The 22,810-nt window shown below is 41.2% G+C and overlaps 1 protein-coding gene across 1 annotated transcript in view; it reads right to left on the bottom strand.

Moving 5' to 3' along the window:
• Positions 1-1,394: 1,394 nt before the first annotated feature.
• The window catches only part of KCND3 (potassium voltage-gated channel subfamily D member 3), a 321,371-nt gene continuing 299,955 nt past the window's right edge, over positions 1,395-22,810 (bottom strand). The window contains exons 5-8 of the mRNA XM_063297454.1: positions 13,609-13,701; positions 8,082-8,138; positions 5,024-5,271; positions 1,395-1,768 (exon numbers count right to left, since the gene is read on the bottom strand). Coding sequence (XP_063153524.1) covers positions 1,567-1,768; positions 5,024-5,271; positions 8,082-8,138; positions 13,609-13,701 — 600 coding nt within the window. The 3' untranslated portion in view covers positions 1,395-1,566. The remainder of the gene's footprint in view (positions 1,769-5,023; positions 5,272-8,081; positions 8,139-13,608; positions 13,702-22,810) is intronic.

The raw sequence follows: 22,810 nt of genomic DNA, 5'->3' as shown, positions 1-22,810 counted from the left end.
AGCAACATCGCCTCATTGAAAAGGAATGATGCTTTATCTAGGGAAAGTAAAATATTATATTGCTGTATCCATCAAGCCAATGCAACCCGGAGGGTGTCACTAAGAGCCACAGGACTGTATTACAAAATGAGACTCACTTTCAGTCCATGCAAAACTTTTGGCTCTTAAAGTAGTCCTAACAAAGGACACATCCACTGACTATTGGCTATTATATACAACAGGAGACACTTCCGTTACTATTAAAGAAACACATATAAAACAGAAAAGAAAGCATGGGCATAGATTACATTGTATTTATGAGTATCTGCAGCAGCTGCTTCAGATGATTTTGCCCTCGTTGAAACTTGCTTGAATAATTTTTTTAAAAATTAAATTTCTCCTAGGCCCCTTTTTTGGACTGTAAAAAATACAGAATTAGTTAATCTAATCACATTCTCTACAAGTCAGTGATACCAAAATAATACTTTAAAAAGCAAAAAATTGTGAACTACCAAAGCCTGTCTTTTTTGTCCACAAATATGATTTTTTTCACAGACAATAATTAGCAGACAAATACACTGTTTGCAACTGCAATTTTTGTTGAATTAAAGGCAATTACAGAATTGTGTTAAGAAAAAGTGCCATCCATAATGAATGCTTCATTGGTGCTTGTGTGTGTGTGTGATTGCATGCAGGCATCTGTGTTGCTACTGTGCACTAAAGGCTGAAGCCTGCAAAGACACACTCATGCAGAAAGGGGTGGACAGACGGAAACCACTGGATCTACAGATGGTAGTTAAAGCATGTTGTTGACCATGCAAACAGTAAGTCTTTGCAGGATTGAGCCCAGAAACAGGAATGTGTGCTCAGATCTTTCACAGTTGGAGAATGCCAGTTTTGTGGTTCTCTTGTTCGTTCTTACACACGCATGCACACTTGCACAAAAGAATTAAAATTAAATTCCTGTGACAAGGTGGATTCTTTTTTTAAATGTTTGGGTATAAAAGAAAACAAAGGAGTCATTTTGGTTGATAAAAGATCCTGCTGCATGAAGACAGAAAAAAAAATCACAAAATCCATTTTGGTCACCTTTTTCAGTCATTTCCTCATGAATAAATATTATCCATTAAAAACCTTTAAAAAGGTGCTGAGATACACAGTGTTATAATTCTGCTTCTTTACTGACTTTCTTGTAGCTATGACAGGACTTATATACCACTGCCCCAAAACTATTCTGTGCCTCATGTCTTAGAACAAGGCTTCATCTTGTCAAAGACAGATCCTTTGACCACTCTGTTCTTTACATGCAAGCACACACACACGCGCGCACACATACACACACACACACACACACAAACACAGCTTCCTGATTCTTCTGAGCTTGCTCTGCAGCATGAATGTGAGTTTGAAGGAAGCTGCCTCATTCGGCTCTCATCCTTAGTTCTTAGATGTTGGTCAGGTTGGTCCACTGTCCATCCAGCCATTCATCTAGGCACAATTTGCAGCAAAGAAGGAACATGGAAGTTGGGGGGAAGGGATGAAGGTTGGCCTTCCAATCTACTGCCATTGTGTTTGATCAAGCCAGTCTTACAAAGCTGAAACCTTGACAATGTTGCTGCTAGCCATGGTTGTGTTCGTTGAATGGCTGGGGCTGGAGGAGGAAGGCCTGTTTTCACCTTCTGGTGTCAGTGCCGGTGGTGTTGGGATGCTGATGATTGCTGTGGTTATTTGGGCAGCTTTGCAGTTCGGTCTCAGACCATCATCGGATTTCATATTTAGGCTGGAGCGACTATAAGATAAAAGGATATTTTCTTTTAGTTTTAAAGGAGCAGAAGGTAAGAACAGAGCTGCTGTGAACTTTGGATATGTTTGAAATATGGGGTTTCTGACCAAAAAAAAAAACATCTGGTGAAAAGGTTGACAGTAAAACTTATACTCTACCCAAGTTTGTCTTCTATTTTCCTGAGAGTCTTCCTCCCTTATGAAGCAGGCTTCTGTTTTTCTATCTCAGGCTCAGAATACTTTCATAGTCATCTTTTGAACTTTGCTGTTGCAAAGTGGAAGAGGGCACATGTATGCTTTTCAGTTGCCATCTTCCCATGACTCTGGAGGCTCCCTTGCTGCCTTTGTAATCCTGATCTGAAAAAGCTCCATGGAAGGATTTGGTCTCTTCTCTTGTGATTTATTGATGTGTGGGGATTCAGAGAGTAAAAGGAAATGCAAGGGTTCTATACTCAGATACAGTCTCCTAAAGGCTTTCAGTCTAGAAGATTCAGAATTACTTCTGGGTTGGGGGTAGTATGTTTCCAAATACCACTTGCAGAAGAACAATGGTGGGAGAAGGTTACAACTTCACCTCCTGCTTGTGGGTACCCCAGAGGCATCTGGTGGGACATTGTGAGAAATAAAATGCTGGGTTCAGATGGGCTTGGCCAATCCAGCAGGACCATTCTTATGTTTCTGGCTCAAACTTTTAAATAATGGTAGATGTATCAAACCAGCCACACAGATGTTCCTGTTGGAGGTCCTGGCAAATTGGCATGCCTCATTAGCATATAGATGAATTGATCCCATGATGCAACTCTCTGTGTTTCTAGAGGAAGCTGTTTGTTGTCCCTCCTACTTCTTCTTTCTTCCACTGACTGAGGAGGCAGCATGCATGCTGCTCCCTCCCTCCCTTATCGCCACATGCTTGGGCCTTGAAGAAGGATTTTTCCCATTTCCTCCATGCAGCTCTTAGCAGCTATGAGGGCTAAGAGTTCATTAAGTTTAGGGAACAGAAGAAACAAAGAATCTTCATTTTTCCACTGAAGATGGATGTAACTGAACCAAGAATAAAATCAGTAAGACTTTTTACTTTTAAACCTACTTTGTCTAAACATGTGATTCTTTATGCTTGGGAGGGCTGAGTGTGTAAGACCAATAACCTGTATTTCTCTAATGTGCTCATTAAAGCTATTTAAGATAATATTCTTTTTCTGTGTGCAGCTTCTCCGCTGTGTTAAGCTCTGCTCCATTCAGTGGTCCTAGCTGTCCACTAATGGCTTCAGTTCCATCCTTTGCTATCCAGGTCCCAATCTAGGAACTTTCCCTTTAATTTTTCAGTGCCTCAGTGCGCACTAAATATTTCTTTAAAACTTATTTTCCTCCTTCCTTTTATACCCAGGTATGCCTTCATGTCCAAGCATCACCTGGTGCTAACTCACCTATTCCTAATTAGAAAATGTGGCCATAAAACAAAGAACAAGCCATCCAAAGATCAAAGCAAAACAACACCTACTCACTGTGGTTCCAAGCCTCCTTCAACTTTTATTATTAGTTATCTATGTCAGTGTATACTTCTGAAAGCTTACTATAATTTGCTTAAAAGAGAAAGTCTGACATTATCCCCTTGCAGTCTACAAAGAGCTATTATCTGTACAAGCATATGAGAAATAAAAGAACCCATAAAGCAATATGCCTGACTTGATTTTATCTGAGTTTCCATGGAGAGACAGGATTTTAAGCAGGATTCTCACTAGCCAGAACATAGAGTGTAAATTCCAACTAGCAGAGAACTGTAATTCACACTGAATTTATGTGGGTAATTGTGAGAATGAAGTAAAGGCCTGGAACTAACTGGCAGAGCATATGTTTTGCATTAAAGCCCCAGTTTGATCACTACCATCACCAGGTCAGGACTGGAAAAAAAAATCTTGAAATTTGCAAGTCAGTTTTGATGGACAAAAGGATAGGCAAATTTCTACACACATACAAACTTGATTTGCGAAAAGTAGCTGCTTTGTTCTTGCTTCTAACAGTGCTTCTGTGTGAGTGAGTGAGACAGTTCCTATTTCTCTTTCCAGTACTAATGCTAGCCTACTAAGGATCTTTACCCAAGAAGGAAGAGACAGTAGGACTTAGAAGCAGAATACATTTAAAAAGAGAACAGAAGCTGAAGTTTCAGATCCACCAGCCAAAATGCAAGGGGCGAAGTTATATTTGCTTTTAACTCGAAGCAGATTAAAAAATCAACTGAGAGAGGAAAAACTCAACTGATTTGAAACACTGGTATATTTTTCTTTTGCCACTGAAAACTTTTTTAAGGTAGGGAAGAAAAAATGTTTTAGAACCATATAAACTATTGTCAAATCACACTGCTTTCAACTGAACCATAGCCTAGCCAGAGACGTTCTTTTGTTTGTATTTCAGGCAAAATTAAGTAGAAAAATTAAGTAGCTGCATCCCCTAAAATAGCACCTTGGGGTTATGCGGGTTTTTTTTGGTCTTCCAGCAATATGCAACAATTTTCTTAAAGTCTGCATTAGATCTCATATGATTTTATATTAAAAGCAAATTCCAGATTTGGTTTTTGAAGGGTGTGCTTTTGTCTGCCTTCACTCTGAGCTAATTCACACATTAAAAAAATGTGCAAATTTTATAGCAATTTTTGGTTTCTTGATATGCTTAGCATAAATTCTGCTAGTAACTTGCCATCTAATGGGCATTCATAAAAACCCATACAACATATGAATGCTCTCTGAAGAAGGATAGGTCCTGACATTGGAGTCTCATATGTTTGTTATTTAAAAGTATACTTAATAATGCTTTTCATTGCATAGGGCAGCTTTCCCCAATCTGATACATCCAGAAGTATTAGGATGCATTTCTGAGAATTCCTACTTAAGAAAAAAAGGATATGATCTGGATATACTGTGAGTTGCAATTCCAAACATCTCAAGGTGGTTGTTTAAGAAGATGTTACTTTTGTCTTAATCCTAGCATTACTAGCCATGACAGTGTAATAAAATACATTTCAGGGTTCCCCATCCAGCTAAGAGGTTTCATACCCAAAGTCGGAAATGTGGAATTAAAAAATACAGATTTAAATTTTATAGTTTTCCAAACATTTTCAAAATATCAGTTTAGCTCTAATCTTGACTCTCCTGGTAAATCATCTTGATTGCAAACTCTGTAGCACCCAGAACCACTTGTCCTTGTTTGGGCTGGACACCTATATGCTAGTCCTTTTACATCAGTCACCCCACCCTCTTCCCCACTGTACCTTGTTGTGAACGAGGGCTGCTCACTGCACTGAATATGTATGGTGCTGAGCTCCTGCATGCTCCGTAGTCGGGTTGCTGGCACACTGGAATTGGGGAGGTGCGTTGTCTTCTTACTACGTCGAGAACAGCAGGAGGTAGTCAAGCCCTGGTGACTTGAAAGGGAAGGGCTTCGAGTTGATGGGTAATTCTGCATCGAGCTCTCCAGGCAGTTTTGTTCAAACATCTGCTCATCAATGAACTCATGGTTCTGTCAGAGAGAGCATCAACAAATATCAGTAATTTCCTAGTATGATCTCTCTCTTTGTTTGAAAAAGCAAAAACCTACTACAACTCAACAGCTAGCCTTTCAGACAAATACTTTAGGTATTCTCCCTGGAAATAATGACAGCATTTTCTTTCTTTAAATGCATCTGGCTGTCATGCTGAAAAATAATTTGCTTCGGCTAATATATTCCAGTTATATCCAGTTCCACAGCCTGAACATTTTCTTTGCTGTTGAGTATCAGGAGGAAATATCCCAACAGTTGAATGTGGAAGTAATTGCATATCTGATTGGTGTGGTTCAAGAAGGAAATAAATCTAAGTACTCTAACATGATGTCGCATACTTGTTTCTAGATTTTAGTGGGTTTTGTTTTTTTTTTTAGAAAACTTGAGATCCAAACATATGGATGCCAATGCTGAGAGTACTTTCTGAACTTTTATAGGTATGAAGATGAGCTCCAATATAATTGATGTAGTTGATTCAATTAGGATTACTGAGTTGACCTGATTCAGGGGTCATATCAGTTCAGTAAACTAAGATGATTTAATTCAGTTTGACAGTTTTTATCAACTGAAGCATCCAGTTCAATGTGATGTTTTGATTTGAGTTTTTGATTTTTACTTAAGCACTAACTTTGATTCGTAGATAAAATCAAATAATCTTCTGAAAGAATATTTGAACTTAAGCTTCACTGGGTCATCTTAATTTTGTACCCTTATATGTCCTCTGTAGGCCTAACTGAAAATCTTTTGATGACTGCAGCAACTCATGAGTTATCTTTCCATAGCAAATGGTGCTCCACATATACAGAATATTTTTATGATATGACTATCCTATAGACAATTGTTATTATTTGAGTATAAAAAAGTTTGTTATTTAGGCTTTCTTTTAATAGGTAGGTAGATTGGGATCATTTAAAATACTCATTGTATATTATTATAAAAATAGCTGATTATTAATCTGTGTTTTTGATCTGAGAAAGAAGAAGAGTATGTGGGAAATGTTTGAAGATCAACAGTGGATCAATTACCACTTCCTCATTTTTAAAAAATATTCTTGTCATTTTTCTTTACCTTTATTTCATATTTCTCCTTTTTTAAGTGGGGCCATATTATAATCTTTGCATAGGCCATATTAGAATGTTCTCAGAGGAATATTGACGTAAGTACTACATTTGCATGGCTTCCTTTATGCACTCCTTCAAAACAGGATGAAGAATTTTGTGAAATAATCAGATTTAATCTTAGGCTAAACAAACTAGTACACAGAATTGATAAGATGGCTTATGAATTTTGACTATATGGTGCAATTCATAATTAAAAAACCACACATTAATAATCAATACATCTGAGAAGAACAGACTTGATTATGTCCATGAAGGCCTTTTGACCAAGAATTCATTGCTTGATTTTATTTTACCAATAATGCCTTCTACCAAAAAAGCCTGCTGTTTGAATTACAAACTAGTGACAAACTGAAATTAACGAAGTATAACACATAATGCTAATGTAGACATATCCTAACTAAGTTATAATACAATACAAACTTATCCTTCTGTTCTGAAGCAAATCCCTCTGATTACAGTGGGAATTACCCTGTCAAAGATATTGTGCAATTCACATCTATGCAAGCTGCTTTTCATAAAGGCATTTTTGGATATTCAAGCAAAGGATGACGATAAAGGGAGCATGAAAGATTAGTGATTCTTTTTTTTCCTTTTTTTGCCTCTCTGATGTAACAAGCAAACTATCTTCTGCATGGAGGGATGGATAAGCTATAGATTCATGCATTTCCTAACTGGGGTGCACCTCTCTATTTTGCCTGTTACACAAGAAGTATGTAAAGAAGCATAAATCAGTCATAAGTAATTTGTGGCTGTGCCTTTTTTTTAATGCACAGTTACTTCCCACTTGAGTTGCTGCAAGGCATTGTTGTGATTAACACAGCAAATGAGTGGAAATAAGATATTTAGAAGGACAGTATTTTGCAATGGAGGAATCATTTACTGTATAATGGCTAATGAAGTCAGTTTAATTGAATAGTGTGAAACTTCAATTTTGGCAGAAAATTTTGTATTCTTTGCTGGGATGCAACATGTGAAAAGCTTTAGCCAGCACTGATGATGATGATGATGTTGATGATGTTGATGATAAACAGTGTATGCCACCCAACTGTCAATGACTCTGGGTGGCTCACAACGATCAAACAAATTGTTGCAGATGCTTTTTACATGCTATAAGTGCTTCTTGTCTGTGAGTTCATCCTAAGATGAAATGGCCTCAAACACTGAGCTCTACTGACTTACCATAAATTTTACAACAGGGTACCACAACTCTTAGTTGTTTTTGACTATATTTTATATCAATCCAGAACATGAAAGTAGAAATCCTGGACTAGAATTGTAATGATTTGTAACCTAAACAAGTAATTATAGGCAGAACAGGAATGCATAATATAGCTGTACAGCAAATTGGTAGGAAATGAATGGGATCTTTACTTCTGATAGGAGTTAAAGGGGAAAAAAAAGTCTTAGCATATTCAAAACTGCCAATCCACATCAAATAATTAACATTCACATTTAGCATATTTTGAGCTAGAAAGTATTTAAAAATAGATAAAGCAGTTACTGTTCCTCATCCAATAGTCTTAATAGTACTCAAAGCCACCAGATAGTAAAAAAGCTCCAACATGCACCATCTGCTAAGAACAGGATCACCACAAGGAAGGAAGGAAGCAACACTTGAGACATGGCACAGAGACTGCGGTAAACAGATTGAATTAAGAAAGAAATACCTTGAAGGTGGAAGTTCGTACAGATAACAGGGGATCATCCACAAGATAGGACAATCCCTACAGGACAACATGTCGACAAAAGATAAAAACACCATTGATTGTCCATTCCAGCATTCCAAAATCCAATCCCAGCATTCCATCTTGCATCACACACGTTTGAATGGGCAATGAGGCCTTTCCTTAAGCTTATTTTAGATTGAACTGTTGCTTCAAAAAAGAAAATAATCTCACTGGTAACAGAAGACTCCCAAGTAGCCAGGAAAAAGCAAATTATAAGCCATTAACTGAGGTTCTGTAAAATGGAAATACTTAAGCAACATGAACCATAGAGCTGGGTTATAGCTGATTGATAAAAATTGAGGGTGCTTCCAGGCCAGGTTTGTATTGTGCACTTGCCCTGCCTTATTCAATGAAATTTTCAGTGCAAGTAATGCCATGATTTATTTATAATCAACCCATGCTTTCCCATTATAGTAAGAGGCTTTTAACAGCAAAAAAATTGGGCAAGGAGGATGTTGGGATGAGGGGAATTGTGTGGAAATTTTTCTTCAAGATACTGTGGTGTTATATTCCCAGGCAGTGAACACAAACAACTATTTATGATATAACCTTTCTTCCTTATCAGAGTATTAATTACAAATTATTTTGGCCTGCACACTGGTACAGGTTATTCTGCTAGCATGGGAAAGAAATGGGTAAGGAAAATTGGATACGTAGGAACTTTATTGTTATTTTTTTACTTGCTTGGTTAATGGCTTCCTTCACAAACTGGATCTTTCTTTGTTGTGTCAGTCCTCTTTCTGGATCACCCCCACCATGATCACTGCCTATCTGCTCCGATTCTCTCTCTGGATCTCCTTAGTTGCTTTGAACATGTTCAACCTTTTATCCAGGTGATCCTTCCTCAACCCCAATCCTCTTTCTGGTTTCTTCTACTCTTTGGATGCTCTAAAAGCCTTTGGCTTTCCTCTGGCTTCTTCTCCAAGAACTCAGCATGCTCCAGGGTGGTCCCAAGCCATCTTCCTTGGGCAGCAACCTCAGCAGCAGTAATAAATGGCTCTAATTGTGGTAAATGTCAGTAATAGCAATTCAAACACACACAGAGCTGCAACCAAGGCAAAGGAAAGCTGCCCTTAACTGTCCTGTATCCTGCCTTAAAATGCCCATTCTTGCCACCTTGCACCCTTGTGATCATCAGGTCTACATGCAGTATCGGACATTTAACTGAAAGTTACAGGTACCAGTAATTCCCTGAATATAACTAGTGAGTGGAGAGCCCCAGCTGCTCTTAAATAGCTGGGCATCCTCTCACAGAGCAGAAAAGCAGAACATTACTACAATTCTTTAGCAGCTGTAGACAGAAAACTGTGCAACTGGGGTACATGGGGAGATTCATCCCTGTGGAAAGATAGATAATACATTAGGGATTCTACTTCTTCCTCTATTACATGATGCATATTTCCAACTGCAAAGCTGTTTAGTGTCCTACCCCTGAATAAGGCAAGCTATTTTCCTTCTTTAGAGGCTGCTCCAGTGTTACCAAGAAAAAAAAATCCCAAATAGTCTTTCTAAATAAAGTGGTATCCAAAAATCCTCTTTTTGGAGAGTAATGAATTAGGGCTTTGAATGGGGTACATAGCAGAGCACTGGCCTGAACAAAACATCCTGCCTCCCCAGCTGCTGTGTGAGTGTACATGCACAGCAAACACTTCTGCAAAGGGAAATGGCTGCGTGCATGTACACACAGTGCAGGCAAATGGAGCAAGCCTTTGGAACAACTGCACTGAGCCTGCTGGAGGACAAGGTTGCTTTCATGTTTCAAAAGGGGGTGCTTTATAAAGTGCCCCCTTTGAATAGTTCACACTGCCCTATTCATTAGTGTGCCTTAGCTGAACCTAGCCCTGGCTTTGATAAGAGAAAAAGCTTCACTATTAGGATGCATTGTTCTAACGCTATTCACTCTGTACGTTTGGCAGTTCTGGAAAGACTGAGATAAGGCTAAGTAAATATTGGCCTGGGGATGAGCAAAGCCAGTATCATGAGGACAAGGAGAAAACTGGCATTCACTGGCTATTCTAATGATGCTACAATTAACTAATAGAGAAAAGCATTTAAACTCTTGAGGAATTGTCAGTAATGGCCAAAGGCCTGCAGATTATAAGCTGCTGATGGAATGGACTCCCCTTTCCAGATCTGCTGCCAATGGTTGGGAGCAGAAAACTCTGGAAAAGATTAATTTGGAATAGACTCCTCTAAACATGCTAAGCATGCTGGGGAATTCTGGGAGCTGAAGTCCACAGATCTTAAAGTTGCCAAGGTTGAAAAACACTGCTCTAGACTACCAGTGGGAGTGTGTGTGGAAGAGGGGCTCAAAGTCAGAAGAGCTGGGAAAAGACCGATTAGACAAGATAAAAAGTCTGGTGTGATATTGGATGGGAACAATGGGAATTGTGATTCTGATTTGTATTGCTCTTCCACTGTAGAGAAGTCCTTAGCCTGGAAGCACCTGAAAGAATACAGGCTGCATATTCATATAGAAAAAGGTCCAACTTTTCAATAGAATATTATTTGTTTGCTTATTTTTTAAATTTATAGCAAATCCATTCTGGATAGCATGTATGAAGACTTTTGTTTTACTTAATTAGCTGAATTTAGAGATGATTCATCACACAAATTCAGATGTTTTAACACCGAAGTTCAACAGAATAGACAATACCAGGAACATTATTTCTGATTTAAGGAAAGGTGAATTGCCCCTTGAAACCTGCTGGCAATGTTTATGTATGGGTCATTCTTCATTCCACTGGCACTTGTGGGACACTGCAAAATGACTCTTTGGTGGCTCTAGAATTCATAGTCTACAATGAGACAATGTGTTAGCGTGATGCTTTATTAATCAGTTAAGTATGATGGAAAGGCATGCATTTTCAGCACAAATGCTGAATGAACTACTCTGATGAATGCACTGAAAAACACACTGAACATGCTATATGTCAGTCCTTGAATGACAACCTCTCTGTTCAAAGTGATAGATGGTTAGGTCAACAGCAGCACACCCTTTCCAATAACTTAACAGCAATTTATTACTGATTGAGATTGCAGTGAGCCACACATGATTCCAACCCCATTCCCCAATTCCTGATGTAGCATTACATATATTTCCATTAGGACTTCAGGTAGATACAGTAGAGATTTAAGCTGCATAGTGAATAATTTATCATCATTCCTATTCGATTCTATATACTTTGATCATCAATTATTTCTTTAAACAGTTTTAAAAGTTTTAGAAATGTATTTCCCTATTCCCTACTTCCCATTTATGTTGAAAATAATTCAACAACTAATTATCTGCATCTATTGTTATCCACTGAGTAGTTTTGCATCATTCTGACAATATAGTTTGTTTCTAAAGAACATATAATAGATAACGTAAGGAGCAGGAATGATATTGTGCCCCACAACTCCATTCAAACATAGAATTTGGAAAACTTAGTTGGGGAGAGCAACTTCTTGTTACTCTTCCCCTATTTATTCTGCATATTTGTTACCCGGGATGGGATTACATAATTAGTTTTTTATTTCTATATATTTAATGTAAATCCATTTTTCAGCCATAGCATTCTGGATAGCATGTATGAAGATATGCAATTTAATGTTCACAGTAGCAGTATGATTTAACTAAGACCACCTAGTAAGATTCATGGTTAAGGAAAACTTTGAACCCAGGTATCATCATTTGGTGTGTGCCACTTCTGTTTTTACAACTAGTGGTTCACTATTTCTTTATATTATTTATATGTATTTCATATAAATTAGTAAAACACCAATTTAATAAGCTATTATAATACTTTCAGGAAAGAAATTTATAAGTGATTCATGCAATGAACAATCTATTTTCTCAAATATTTTTTAAAATCCTGCAAGGAAACCCATCATCATCATCATTAATATTGGAGATGAAGTATGGGACTGAGAGATGCTAATAACCTTGCATAATAATTTGTAGGTTTTGTTTTGGATATTTTTGGGACAGAACAAATCATGACTATATCTGTGAATCCAAAGGAAAATGATTACATTTCTTATCCGTGCCTGAGTGGACTCCCTTGTTATGGTTCAGTCAGGATCAGGATGCAGCTTTTATTACATACTATTTAATATAAATCTGTAGGTTTGAAAATGCAAAAGACTTTTGTATATGACACAAATTATAATCTGAAGAAAAAACTCCTGAATTTCCCTTACTGATGATGCAACTTTCCTAAGTTATAAAATAATTACATAGTGCATTAAATTAAATGTGCCTGTCTGCCTGTCTGTCTGTCTGTCTGTCTGTCTATCTATCTATCTATCTATCTATTTTAGGGACACCCACTTTCCTCCTTTTATTACTTTCAAATTGTCTAGGAAGAAGGATACAGCTAGATAACTGTACTTGCTAGCTGTACATACTGTACATATTCACCTAAGGTAGGTGAATACATACCTTCTTAATTTTTCTGTTAGATCTCACCATGGAGATAGAATTCAAGACATATTTTCAACATTTATTGCATATGGTAGAACATGCTTATGTAATACACTGGTCTCTGGAATTCTCCTGTTCTGTGCCTCTGGGTATGAAGGTCTTCTCTTTGTTCCTACAGCTGCAAGAATGATGACAAACTCTCCAAGGTTGTGCATTCTGTACCCACAAGTGACCATCAGTAGGACTTTCTTTGTATATAATTCATACATTTAGGGTGGTCTATTGCTTTGTATAAAAAGCAGCACAGGCAGAATAAGACTGAAAATGCTATAATTTGAAGAAGGTTTAAGACAATAAATAAAATAAGATACTTATTAAGACAATAAAGATATGGATACTAATGCAACAGTACTCATTAGCAAGTGGTTACATATAGCAGCTGGGGACCCTCAACAGGGACATGCACTTCTATATGCACCCATACTGACACATCTGGCCAAATGATCAGAGGCCAGGTAAGCAAGAGAGAAGTGTGTTTGTATATGTATATGGCAGACTGCTTTTATACACATGCTAATCAGGAATCCACTGAGATGGTCTTCCAGATGTTACTTACAGTACTTCCAAGTCCTACCAGCCCTACCCAGCATAGTCAAGGGTGAAAAATGAGGGGACCTGTAATACAACACGTAGAGGACCATCCATTGTCCACTCTTGTTCTAAATAGTATGATTTTTGACTAGCCAGTAATGCTCTGATTTCATAATTCTATTTCAGAACCTATACATATGTTTCCTTTTTCTGCTTCTTCCCCCCCCCCCCCTATTTGTAGTTAATTAGTGTCTATAATAACAGTTTGGCATATTTGCAATAAATTATATGTAATAACAACAGGGAGGGAGGGAGGAGAGTATGGATCTCCAATAGAAATTAGTCTTAACAAGGCATAACTCAATATTGCCAGGCTGAATTTAACACATCCCCCCTTTTTCTGTTTTTTTAAAAACTGCATGGACTTGAGTGAAAACGGACTCAAAGGCAATTCCTGTTCCTACTTACAGTTGTTTTTTCCAGGCAATGCAGCAGGTGGTGATGTTGACTTTCAATGATGGATGTTGCTTTGCTGATATTGTGCTCATCTTCCATAGACCCCTAAGCAGACAGAAAAGGCATCCATGAGACCATTGGCACAGAAAAATAGCAATCTTGTTCAGCATCTGAAAGTGCAATATGGAAAAGATGAGCAAGAAAAAGACAAAATAAGTGCTCTTGAGATGCAAAAGCCTTGCCTAATAAGTAGCCCCAATTCTGTTGCATAGGGTTACTGCAAGACATGCAGTTGAATTTAAAGAAAAGGAAGAGGACTGAAAAAAACGGTAAACCAGGGTCGAAGGCAGAGAGAGAAAGAGAGAGAGATTGGCAGGTAAAGCTACAGAACAAAGCTCAATTGCAGCCTTCCCTAATCCACAGCCTGAAGAATGATTGGAAGGTTATGGAAGTTGTAATCCAGCACACCAGAAAAGCAACAGATTGGGAAAATCTTATTCCATGGTAAAGGTCTGCAAGAGATGTCCAGACTGCTTCTGCTATAAAATAGCAAATAAGGTTTCACTCCTGGATAATAGAATGAACAGAAACATATCAGATGATCTAAATCATTGTTTCTCAACCTTGGCAACCTTAAGATGTGTGGACTTCAACTCCCAGAATTCCCCAACCCCATGCCGGCTGGGGAATTCTGGCAATTGAAGTCCACACATCTTAAAGTTGCCAAGGTTGAGAAACACTGATCTAAATATTGCCTAAATCTATAATTTAGAGTTGTAAATTTCTCTCTCCCTTGATTTCTAGCCCCTGCACTAAACAGATACGAAGTCACAAAGGAGACAGGCTTGCATTCCCAAATTGTGCACTCAAAGCAACTACTTCTGTGTGTTTAGGTTAGCTCTGCTTCTGCTTTCTTTGACACAACCAGTAACATCTGCAGCTGCAGTACAAAACACAATTTAATTCAGGTTGCATGGTCCCTGTTAGGAGTGAAGAGACGATGGGAAGTGGTTAGTACACATCAATGGACCAACACTTTTCTTAAAAAAACAAAAAAAAAACTCTGTTGTTTACAACATAGGCAAGATAGGGTGGAAATCTAACCTCCCCTTATTTGCCACAGCTGCACCACAGCTTTATTATCAGCATGGAACATCTGAGCTACTCGTAAACTGGTGATTGAATATGTGGACAAAAATCGTGATGGCTCTCTAAATCCTGCACATATGACAAGAGGCTTCATTTATCTGGAGATACTTAAATTTGAGCCCTCAGAGGTGAAGAGCTGCTGTCAGGTGGATACTTTATCAATAATCAGCATCTATGCAGATCTAATAGTTATTCGGAAAAAAGATTTCACACCTCTGTGCAAGTGATTGGTAGCCCTTTCTGAAGGGAAACAGAGGACCTTTCCAAGCAATCGTTTTAGAAATGAATGGTTGCTGCTTCATCACTGCAGGGATTCAAAATGAATCTCTCCCCCCACTCACCTCCCAGCTTGTCTTTTGAAAGCAAGCTGTATTTTCCCAGCATTCAACATGAAACCATGGCACTGGCATTCAATTGCAGGTTTGTGTTTACAATGTTATGTCCAAAGAAACCCTCTACAGCAGCAAGTCTAAAGAACTATTACCTTGCACAAAACCTTGACAGAGTTGCAGCTTATATTTTGGCCCATACCCACCATCTGGACAGATGGGTGTTCTGTTTTTGAATTAAAGACAACAATTAAGCACCTCTTATTATAGATTGCTTGATGATAATTCAGCCTTATTACTCTTATTTACCTATTGTGGTGCAAGAAACACTTATGTCATCTCAAAGGAAGTGGAATTTTGTTCCAAATAGGGCTAAATTCACAGCCCTATAGCTTTGTCTAACTCAGTGTTTCTCAACCTTGGAGAATTTAAGACAGGTGGACCTCAACTCCCAGAATTCCTCAGCTAGCTCTGAAGTTGAAGTTCACCCATCTTAAACTTGCCAAGTGTTATGGAATGTGTCCCTGAAGGGGGGTGGTGATGTGGTGGATTTCAGTGCCTCCACTAGTTCTCAGGAAGGAGAATAATATCTGTCTGTACGGTAAGAGCAAATAAAGAACTGGAGTTTTGAATGTGCTGACTCATCGTTTTTCTTCGGCTAGGCCTTGACATCAGAATCTTGCCAGACTAAAGCTACTCTAACTGACCTAAGGGGAACTAACCTGGGAGAGTCTAGGGCGGGGCTATCCTGAACCTCTTTGTTCTCCCATCAATGCTCTCCCAACTGTGAGTCCTCTTATCTCCTTGGAATGTGCTCCCTCCTTCCTGAGAACTAGCGGAGGCACCGGAATCTACCACACCAAGGTTGAGAAAAACTGGTCTAACTATTTCCTCAGTTACTTTACTGGCACACTAATACACAGAACTAGGAGCTAAAGCTAGGAACATGGGAAGCTTCTTATACTGACTCAGACCTCAACCTACCTAGAGCTGTAGGTATCTGGATTTGAATCTGGGATTTTTGCAAGCAAAACACATATTGTACCATCTCAACTATAGCCACTCTTCTGAAAATGGTAATTACAATTCGGATTATTTAGGTTATGTTAGAGCCTCTGCTGATCATTTTTCTTTTTGTCTGACTCCCTGAAGGAGTCCTTGAAGAACATATTTTGAAGCACCCTGAAGGAACCAAGGAATCAAACTCTGGAATAAATTTACTTAGTTTTAAGAACTTCCTCAAAACAATTTGTAACTTAGCAAAACAGTAACATTTCATTGCTTATCTTCCTTGGTTTATTATATTTTGACATAATCAGAAATTGCAAATGAAATTTGATGGGCATTTTCATCAACTTGATTAAATGCAATAAAATGTGTCAGTTTATCTACCGTGAATGACCCATTTTTTGGGAATATAGCTGTAATGCTGATCTAATGAGGACATCACCTATTTAAAGAAAACTCATCAAGTTAACCACTTTGGTTGAAACTCGTGATATACTACAGAGGTCCAGATTTTGTGAATGGGGAGTGCACATCACTAATTTTGTGATTCAAAGACATGATTTGCCCAGAACCAGATACATTGGTGACACTGAAAACATTATTTTTTTAGTGTCCCTTTTTCTGTTGCTATGCTTTAGAAATGACATGGCTAAGTATGTGTGTGTGTTTAATTTAAACTTCCTGACCCTGAACTCCACCTCAATTTTACAGCATGTCTTCTTTAATCACTGCCATCAATTTTATTTGTGTTCAGTAGTTGGGATTTTCAAAAACCATTAGATATGTTTTATCAGTAATTATGTGTTCAAAAAAGCTCCTTTAACTTGGGTTGATGTTTGACAAGGACATATCTTAGAGAACTCCTTTCCAGATTGCCTAAAGTACCATTAAAATACATTTACTGTATTATAATGAATATTTATTTATTTATTTATTTATCTAATTTATCCCCGCCCATCTCCTCTCATCGGACGCCTCTGGGCAGTTTACAACAAATGATTAAAACCATCAGAATAATAAAATACAATAAAAATACTATAAATAGAAATAAAAATAAAGAATAAAAATCCAAGCGATGAAAGATCTAAAACAGTCCAAGTGTGGGAGGAGTGGTCTATAACAACCACCCCATGTAACTATTCCCCTCTCCACCCCAAGTGAGGTGGCAGAACCAGGTCTTCAGACTCTGCCGAAAGGCCAGGAGCGATGGGGCCCATCTCACCTCCAGGGGCAGCATGTTCCACAGGGCGGGAGCTACTGAGGAGAAGGCTCACTTTCTGGACCCCACCAGATGAAATTCTTTTACAGACGGGGTCCGTAGCATGCCCTCTCTGCACAATTGGGTGGGATGGGTTGATGTAATGGGGAAGAGGCGGTCCCTCAGGTAACCTGGCCCCATGCCATGTAGGGCTTTAAAGGTAATAACCAACACCTTGAATTGGACCCGGAAGCAAACTGGTACCCAATGCAGCTTGCGCAGCAGTGGTGTTACATGTACCCTTCTGGGGGCACCAAAAACAGCTCGCGCAGCTGCATTCTGGACCAGCTGAAGCTTCCGGATACTTTTCAAGGGTAGCCCCATGTAGAGTGCATTGCAATAGTCTATCTGAGAGATAACAAGGGCATGAGTGACTGTTCAAAGGGCCTCCTGGTCCAGGAAGGGGCGTAACTGGTGCATAGCATGTAACTGCACAAAGGCTCTCCTGGCCACGGCTGCCACCTGCTCTTCGAGCAGGAGCCATGAGTCCAGGAGGACCCCCAAGTTACGCACTGGGTCTGTCTGGGGCAGTGCAACCCCATCTGGAACAAAAGATGTTAATGTCCTGGATACAGAAGAACTATTAACCCACAGCCGCTCAGTCTTACCAGGGTTCAGTTGAAGCCTGTTGTTCCCCATCCAGGCCCCCACAGCCCCCAGACACTCAGAAAGGGTGGTCATGGCATCACTTATTTCACCCGGGATGGAGATATACAACTGAGTATCATCAGCATACTGATGATACCTCATCTCATGGTGATGGATGATCTCACCCAGCGGTTTCATGTAGATGTTAAAAAGGAGAGGGGAGAGTACTGATCCCTGTGGCACCCCACAAAGAAGGGGCCACGGGGCCAATCTCTCCTCCCCTATCAACACTGACTGGGAATGGCCCTGGAGGAAGGAGTTGAACCAGCGTAAGACTATGCTGCCCACCCCCAACTTCCTGAGCCAACCCAAAAGGATACCATGGTCGATGGTATTGAAAGCCGCTGAGAGATCAAGGAGAGCGAGGATGGATGCACTGCCTCCATCCCGCTCCCACCAGAGATCATCCATAAGTGCGACCAATGCCGTTTCCATCCCATAACTGGGCCTGAAACCTGACTGAAAGGGGTCTAGATAATCCATTTCCTCCAGGACCCTCTGGAGCTGCAAAGCCACCACTTTCTCAACCACCTTTCCCAAAAAGGGAAGGTGGGAGACTGGACAAAAATTGTCCAGAACAGCAGGGTCCAGCGATGGCTTCTTGAGGAGGGGGTGCACCAACGCCTCTTTAAAGGTAGCCAGGAACACCCTCTCTCCCAAGAATGTATTAACCATCGCATGGACCCAACCACATGTGACCTCCCAGCCTGCTTTTACTAGCCAGGAGGGACACAGGTCTAAATGGCATGTGGTGGCATTTACTGTCCGTAGGATCCTGTCCACTTCCTCAGGTCCAACAGGATCAAACTGCTCCCAGATAACTGGATAAGCCTGTTCCCCTGGTATCTCTCCAGACCACGCCTCATGCCTGGAGTCCAACTTGGAGCGGATCTGACTGATTTTGTCCTGCAGATGCTCAGCAAATTCCTCTGCACAGCCCTGTAGGTGGGTCGCTAAACCCACCTTCCCCAAAAGGGATCGAGTGATCTTAAACAGGGCCATCAGGCGGCATTCTGCAGATGCAATAAGAGCGGAGAAATATTGACGTTTTGCCACTTTTATCGTCACAAGGTAGGCCTTAATGGCGGCTTTTACCTGTGTTCGGACGAATTCAGTCTTCGTCTTCCTCCAGCAGTGCTCTAGGTGTCTCTTAACCCTCTTTAGCACCCTCAGCTCCTCTGTAAACCACGGGGAGTGCCAGGTTCGATGAGACAAGAGAGGCCGCACAGGCGCAATCCTGTCCAAGGCCCTGGCCGCCTCCCTATTCCAGGCTGCAGCTAGGGCCTCAGCTGGACTGTGCAGCAGATCACCGGGTATAACCCCCAGCTCCCTCTGAAACACTACTGGGTCCATCAGTCGCTGGGGGCGGACCAATCGAATGGGTCCTACCTCCCTGTGGAGGGGGGTGGCATAAGAGAACCTCAGGGCCACCAGGGTATGGTCTGACCATGACAATGGGGACAGATCTATCTCTCCCCTCAGATCACATTGCCATTGCTATGACAAGAAAACCAAGTCTGTGGTGTGACCACTGTCTCGAGTCGGGTCCCAAATTATCTGGGACAGGCCCATGGCTGCCATGGTAGCCATGAACTCCCGAGCTGCCTTTGAGGCACGCACCAGGGATGGCAGATTGAAGTCACCCAGAACCATAAGCCTGGGGAATTCCACCGCCAGCCCCGAGACAGCCTCAAGCAGCTCAGGTGGAGAGGTTGCCATGCAGCAGGGAGGTTGATACAGCAGCAACACTCCCAACTGTTCTCGGGAACCCAACTTGAAGGACAGGGTCTCACAACCAACAACTTGTGGAGCACGGCCCCTGAAGGCCACCAGAGACTCTCGGATGACCACAGCCACCTCTCCTCCCCTGCCCTGTGATCTCAGCTGGTGCCATACCGTAAACCCAGCTGGGCACATTTCCGAAAGGGGCACCCCCCCCTTCCGCACCCAGCCAGGTCTCAGTAATACATGCCAGGTCTGCCCCCTCCTCAGTGATCAAGTCACATATGAGGGGGCCCTTGTTATTAACTGACCTGGCATTAAGAAACAGCAGCCGGAAACCAGGGCCCCTATGGATCTGCTGACCAGGGCCTGGGTCTGAGCGCAGAGGCCCAGAACACGCTACTGGTAACAAACACCGGGGGCGTCTTCCCCGAAGATGGCCTGCCCTCCGGCTCCCGCCATAATGTCCCCTACCCGTCACCACCTCAATAATGAGCCCCGCCATGTTGCCCCCAGTGACTCTTGATCCATTAGCCCCCACTCCTGAACCTTGGGAGTCTCTGGCCTTAAGTAGGGCTCCCTCCTTCCATTCATACATCCTTACAGTCAATCTCCCACAGAGTGATGGTAGGCCCTCCGGTGCACCAGCTTCCGTTCTCAGTGCCGTCAGAGTCCAACCCTCACCTCTCCATTCACTATGCCCCCCCTCGAACTCTCTCACTGCTCAACAGGGGGCACTCATTCATTCTTCACCCACCCCCTGTCTCTCACTCAGGGGGTGAGTGGCCTTTCACACAAAGACACTCCCAGACTCCCCCTCTCATCTCTCACCCTGGGGGAGAGTCTCTCATTCACTCTGGAGGGCCCTCACAGCTTCCAGCTGCCTCAGGGGTGGTTGGGGGGGATGGGTAACTTTTTTTTTTTTTAACTCCCCACTCCTCACCCACATGGTCTGCTACCCCAAGGCCAACAACCTTCTCCAGTGCAGCCCAGAGTCCACTACTGCACCATTGGCCCAGTTTGCTGCTGGCCCGGTCCGCCACTGCGTCGCTGGCCCAGTCTGCCACTGCGCCACCGGCCTGGTCTGCCACTGCAGTGTTGCAGTATTGCAGTGCAGCCCAGTCTTCTGTCGCGCCGCCAGCCCGGTCCGCTGCTGCCCAACCCAGTCCGCTGCCATGTTGCTGGCCCTGTCCGCTGCCGCCATGCCCGGTCCACTGCCGCCCAGCCCAGTCCGCTGCTGCGCTGCCGGCCCGGTCTGCTGCCGCCCTGCCTGGTCTGCTGCCGTGCTGCTGGCCCGGTCCACTGCCGCCCTGCCCATCACAGTGCTGGCTTGGTCCGCCGCCGCGCCACTGGCGCAGTAATATTATCATTACTGTTATTATGGCATCACTATAGGTTGCTTTTATTGACTCCATTCAGATTTTATGTTTCAGAATTCTAGCAGAACAAGAATGAGAGGGTGAGTGAGGACATAATGGTATGACAATTGTGGATACAGTTTTTCTTCAGAAGTTATGCTGCTATATCATTCTGCCCTTGTTATCATTATCCTATTTTATAGTTTTAACTTTTAACTTTTATATGGTTGTATTGGTTTGTTTGTTTGCAACAATACATTGGAGAAATTCAGTACTGATGGAGTTATTTCTTTATACAACACATTTTTTTTAATCCATTCAATTGTGTCCAATCTTCAGAGACTGCTTGGAAAAGTCCCTGCATTTTCTTTGGCATGGTTTTTCAGAAGTGGTTTGCCATTCCCCCCTTCCTAGGACTGAGGGATCCAGTTGCCCAACTGGCTTTGTGCCTAAGGCAGGACTAGAACTCATGGTCTCCTGGTTTCTTGTCTGATGCCTTAATCACTGCACCAAACTGGCTCTCACAACACATAGTTAAACTATGGAAATTTCTACAGTTAGCTATAGTGATAGCCATCAATTAAGATGGGATTATAGAGGGCTCAAAGAATAGTTTTGATGCTTGGATATTATTTCCTGGCTCAGAAGCAATGTATCTGAAATAGCAACTGTAGGGGGCAGCTACTCATGGGGGTGGTTGGCCCTGTGAGGGTGCTAAGGTTAAGATCTTCCCATCTTGAATTTTATATTCTGTACTTGTATTTGTAATTTTATGTATTTATATTGAATTGTTACTATTTTTATTATTTGTAAGCTGCCCAAAGTCGTGCATGAGATGGGCGGCAGAGAAATTTAATAAATAAACAAACAAACAAACTGCAGGGGAGCAGAAAGAGAAGGAAGTTATTGCCATTGTGTCTTGTTTGTGAGCTTCTAGCTGGCTACAGGATGACATTAAAGACCAGACAATAGCCCTCTAACAGAGGTGTTATCTAAATTATGCAACAACCAGATCTACCTGAGCTCCTTATACTTTTCCAGCTTGGCCAGCCCACTGAACTCTTGTCCTCTAGCCTCATTCCCAGACCACAACAGCACACACACACCAAAAGGTGCAATAGCTGTAAAGGAAGCAGCTGGGATGGGTTCAGGCACCAGAAGTGCAGAGGTGAGCAACTAAGCTGTCTACTGGAGGTCATTAGCTCTTTCTTGAATCTGAGCCTACTGGGCTTCAGTCTGTTCCTCAGAGGAACAGTTGAACAAGATTTGGGCTAAAATGACTAGGTAACTCCACTGCCTTTTGGTCTGATTTGGCAGAGCCCCTTTTATGTTGCTACCAGTAGAAGCATTTCATATGGTTGTTTTGCATAATAGTTAAAGAAGGATGCCTTAATAAGCTAAAGCTGAAAGAAAATTTGTTCTTAGATTTCTTCTCTGAGTAGTTGTGATGGAAAAAGCCAGAGGTCCTGGTTCAGTTATCACATTATACAAATCACAGGAGTTTCCATGGTTTATTTTGCCTCTCTTGCTGCATTTGCTCATTTTGAAGAATTCTGGCATAGTATCTGAAATGCCATTTGGTCTGCACATTTTCAAATAGGTCGCCATATACTTGCGTTTTTTTTTTCCAGTTTTGGAATGTATATAGTGCTAAACAGTCTTACCTTCAACTGCACCAAAAGGTGCATCTATTAACTTTCAGGACTCATCCATGGGATCAAAACAACCAGAATTGTGAAGTT

This window comes from Candoia aspera, chromosome 3, assembly GCF_035149785.1.
Source record: "Candoia aspera isolate rCanAsp1 chromosome 3, rCanAsp1.hap2, whole genome shotgun sequence".
Lineage (NCBI taxonomy): Eukaryota > Metazoa > Chordata > Lepidosauria > Squamata > Boidae > Candoia > Candoia aspera.
This window is presented reverse-complemented; position numbering and strand designations above follow the sequence as displayed.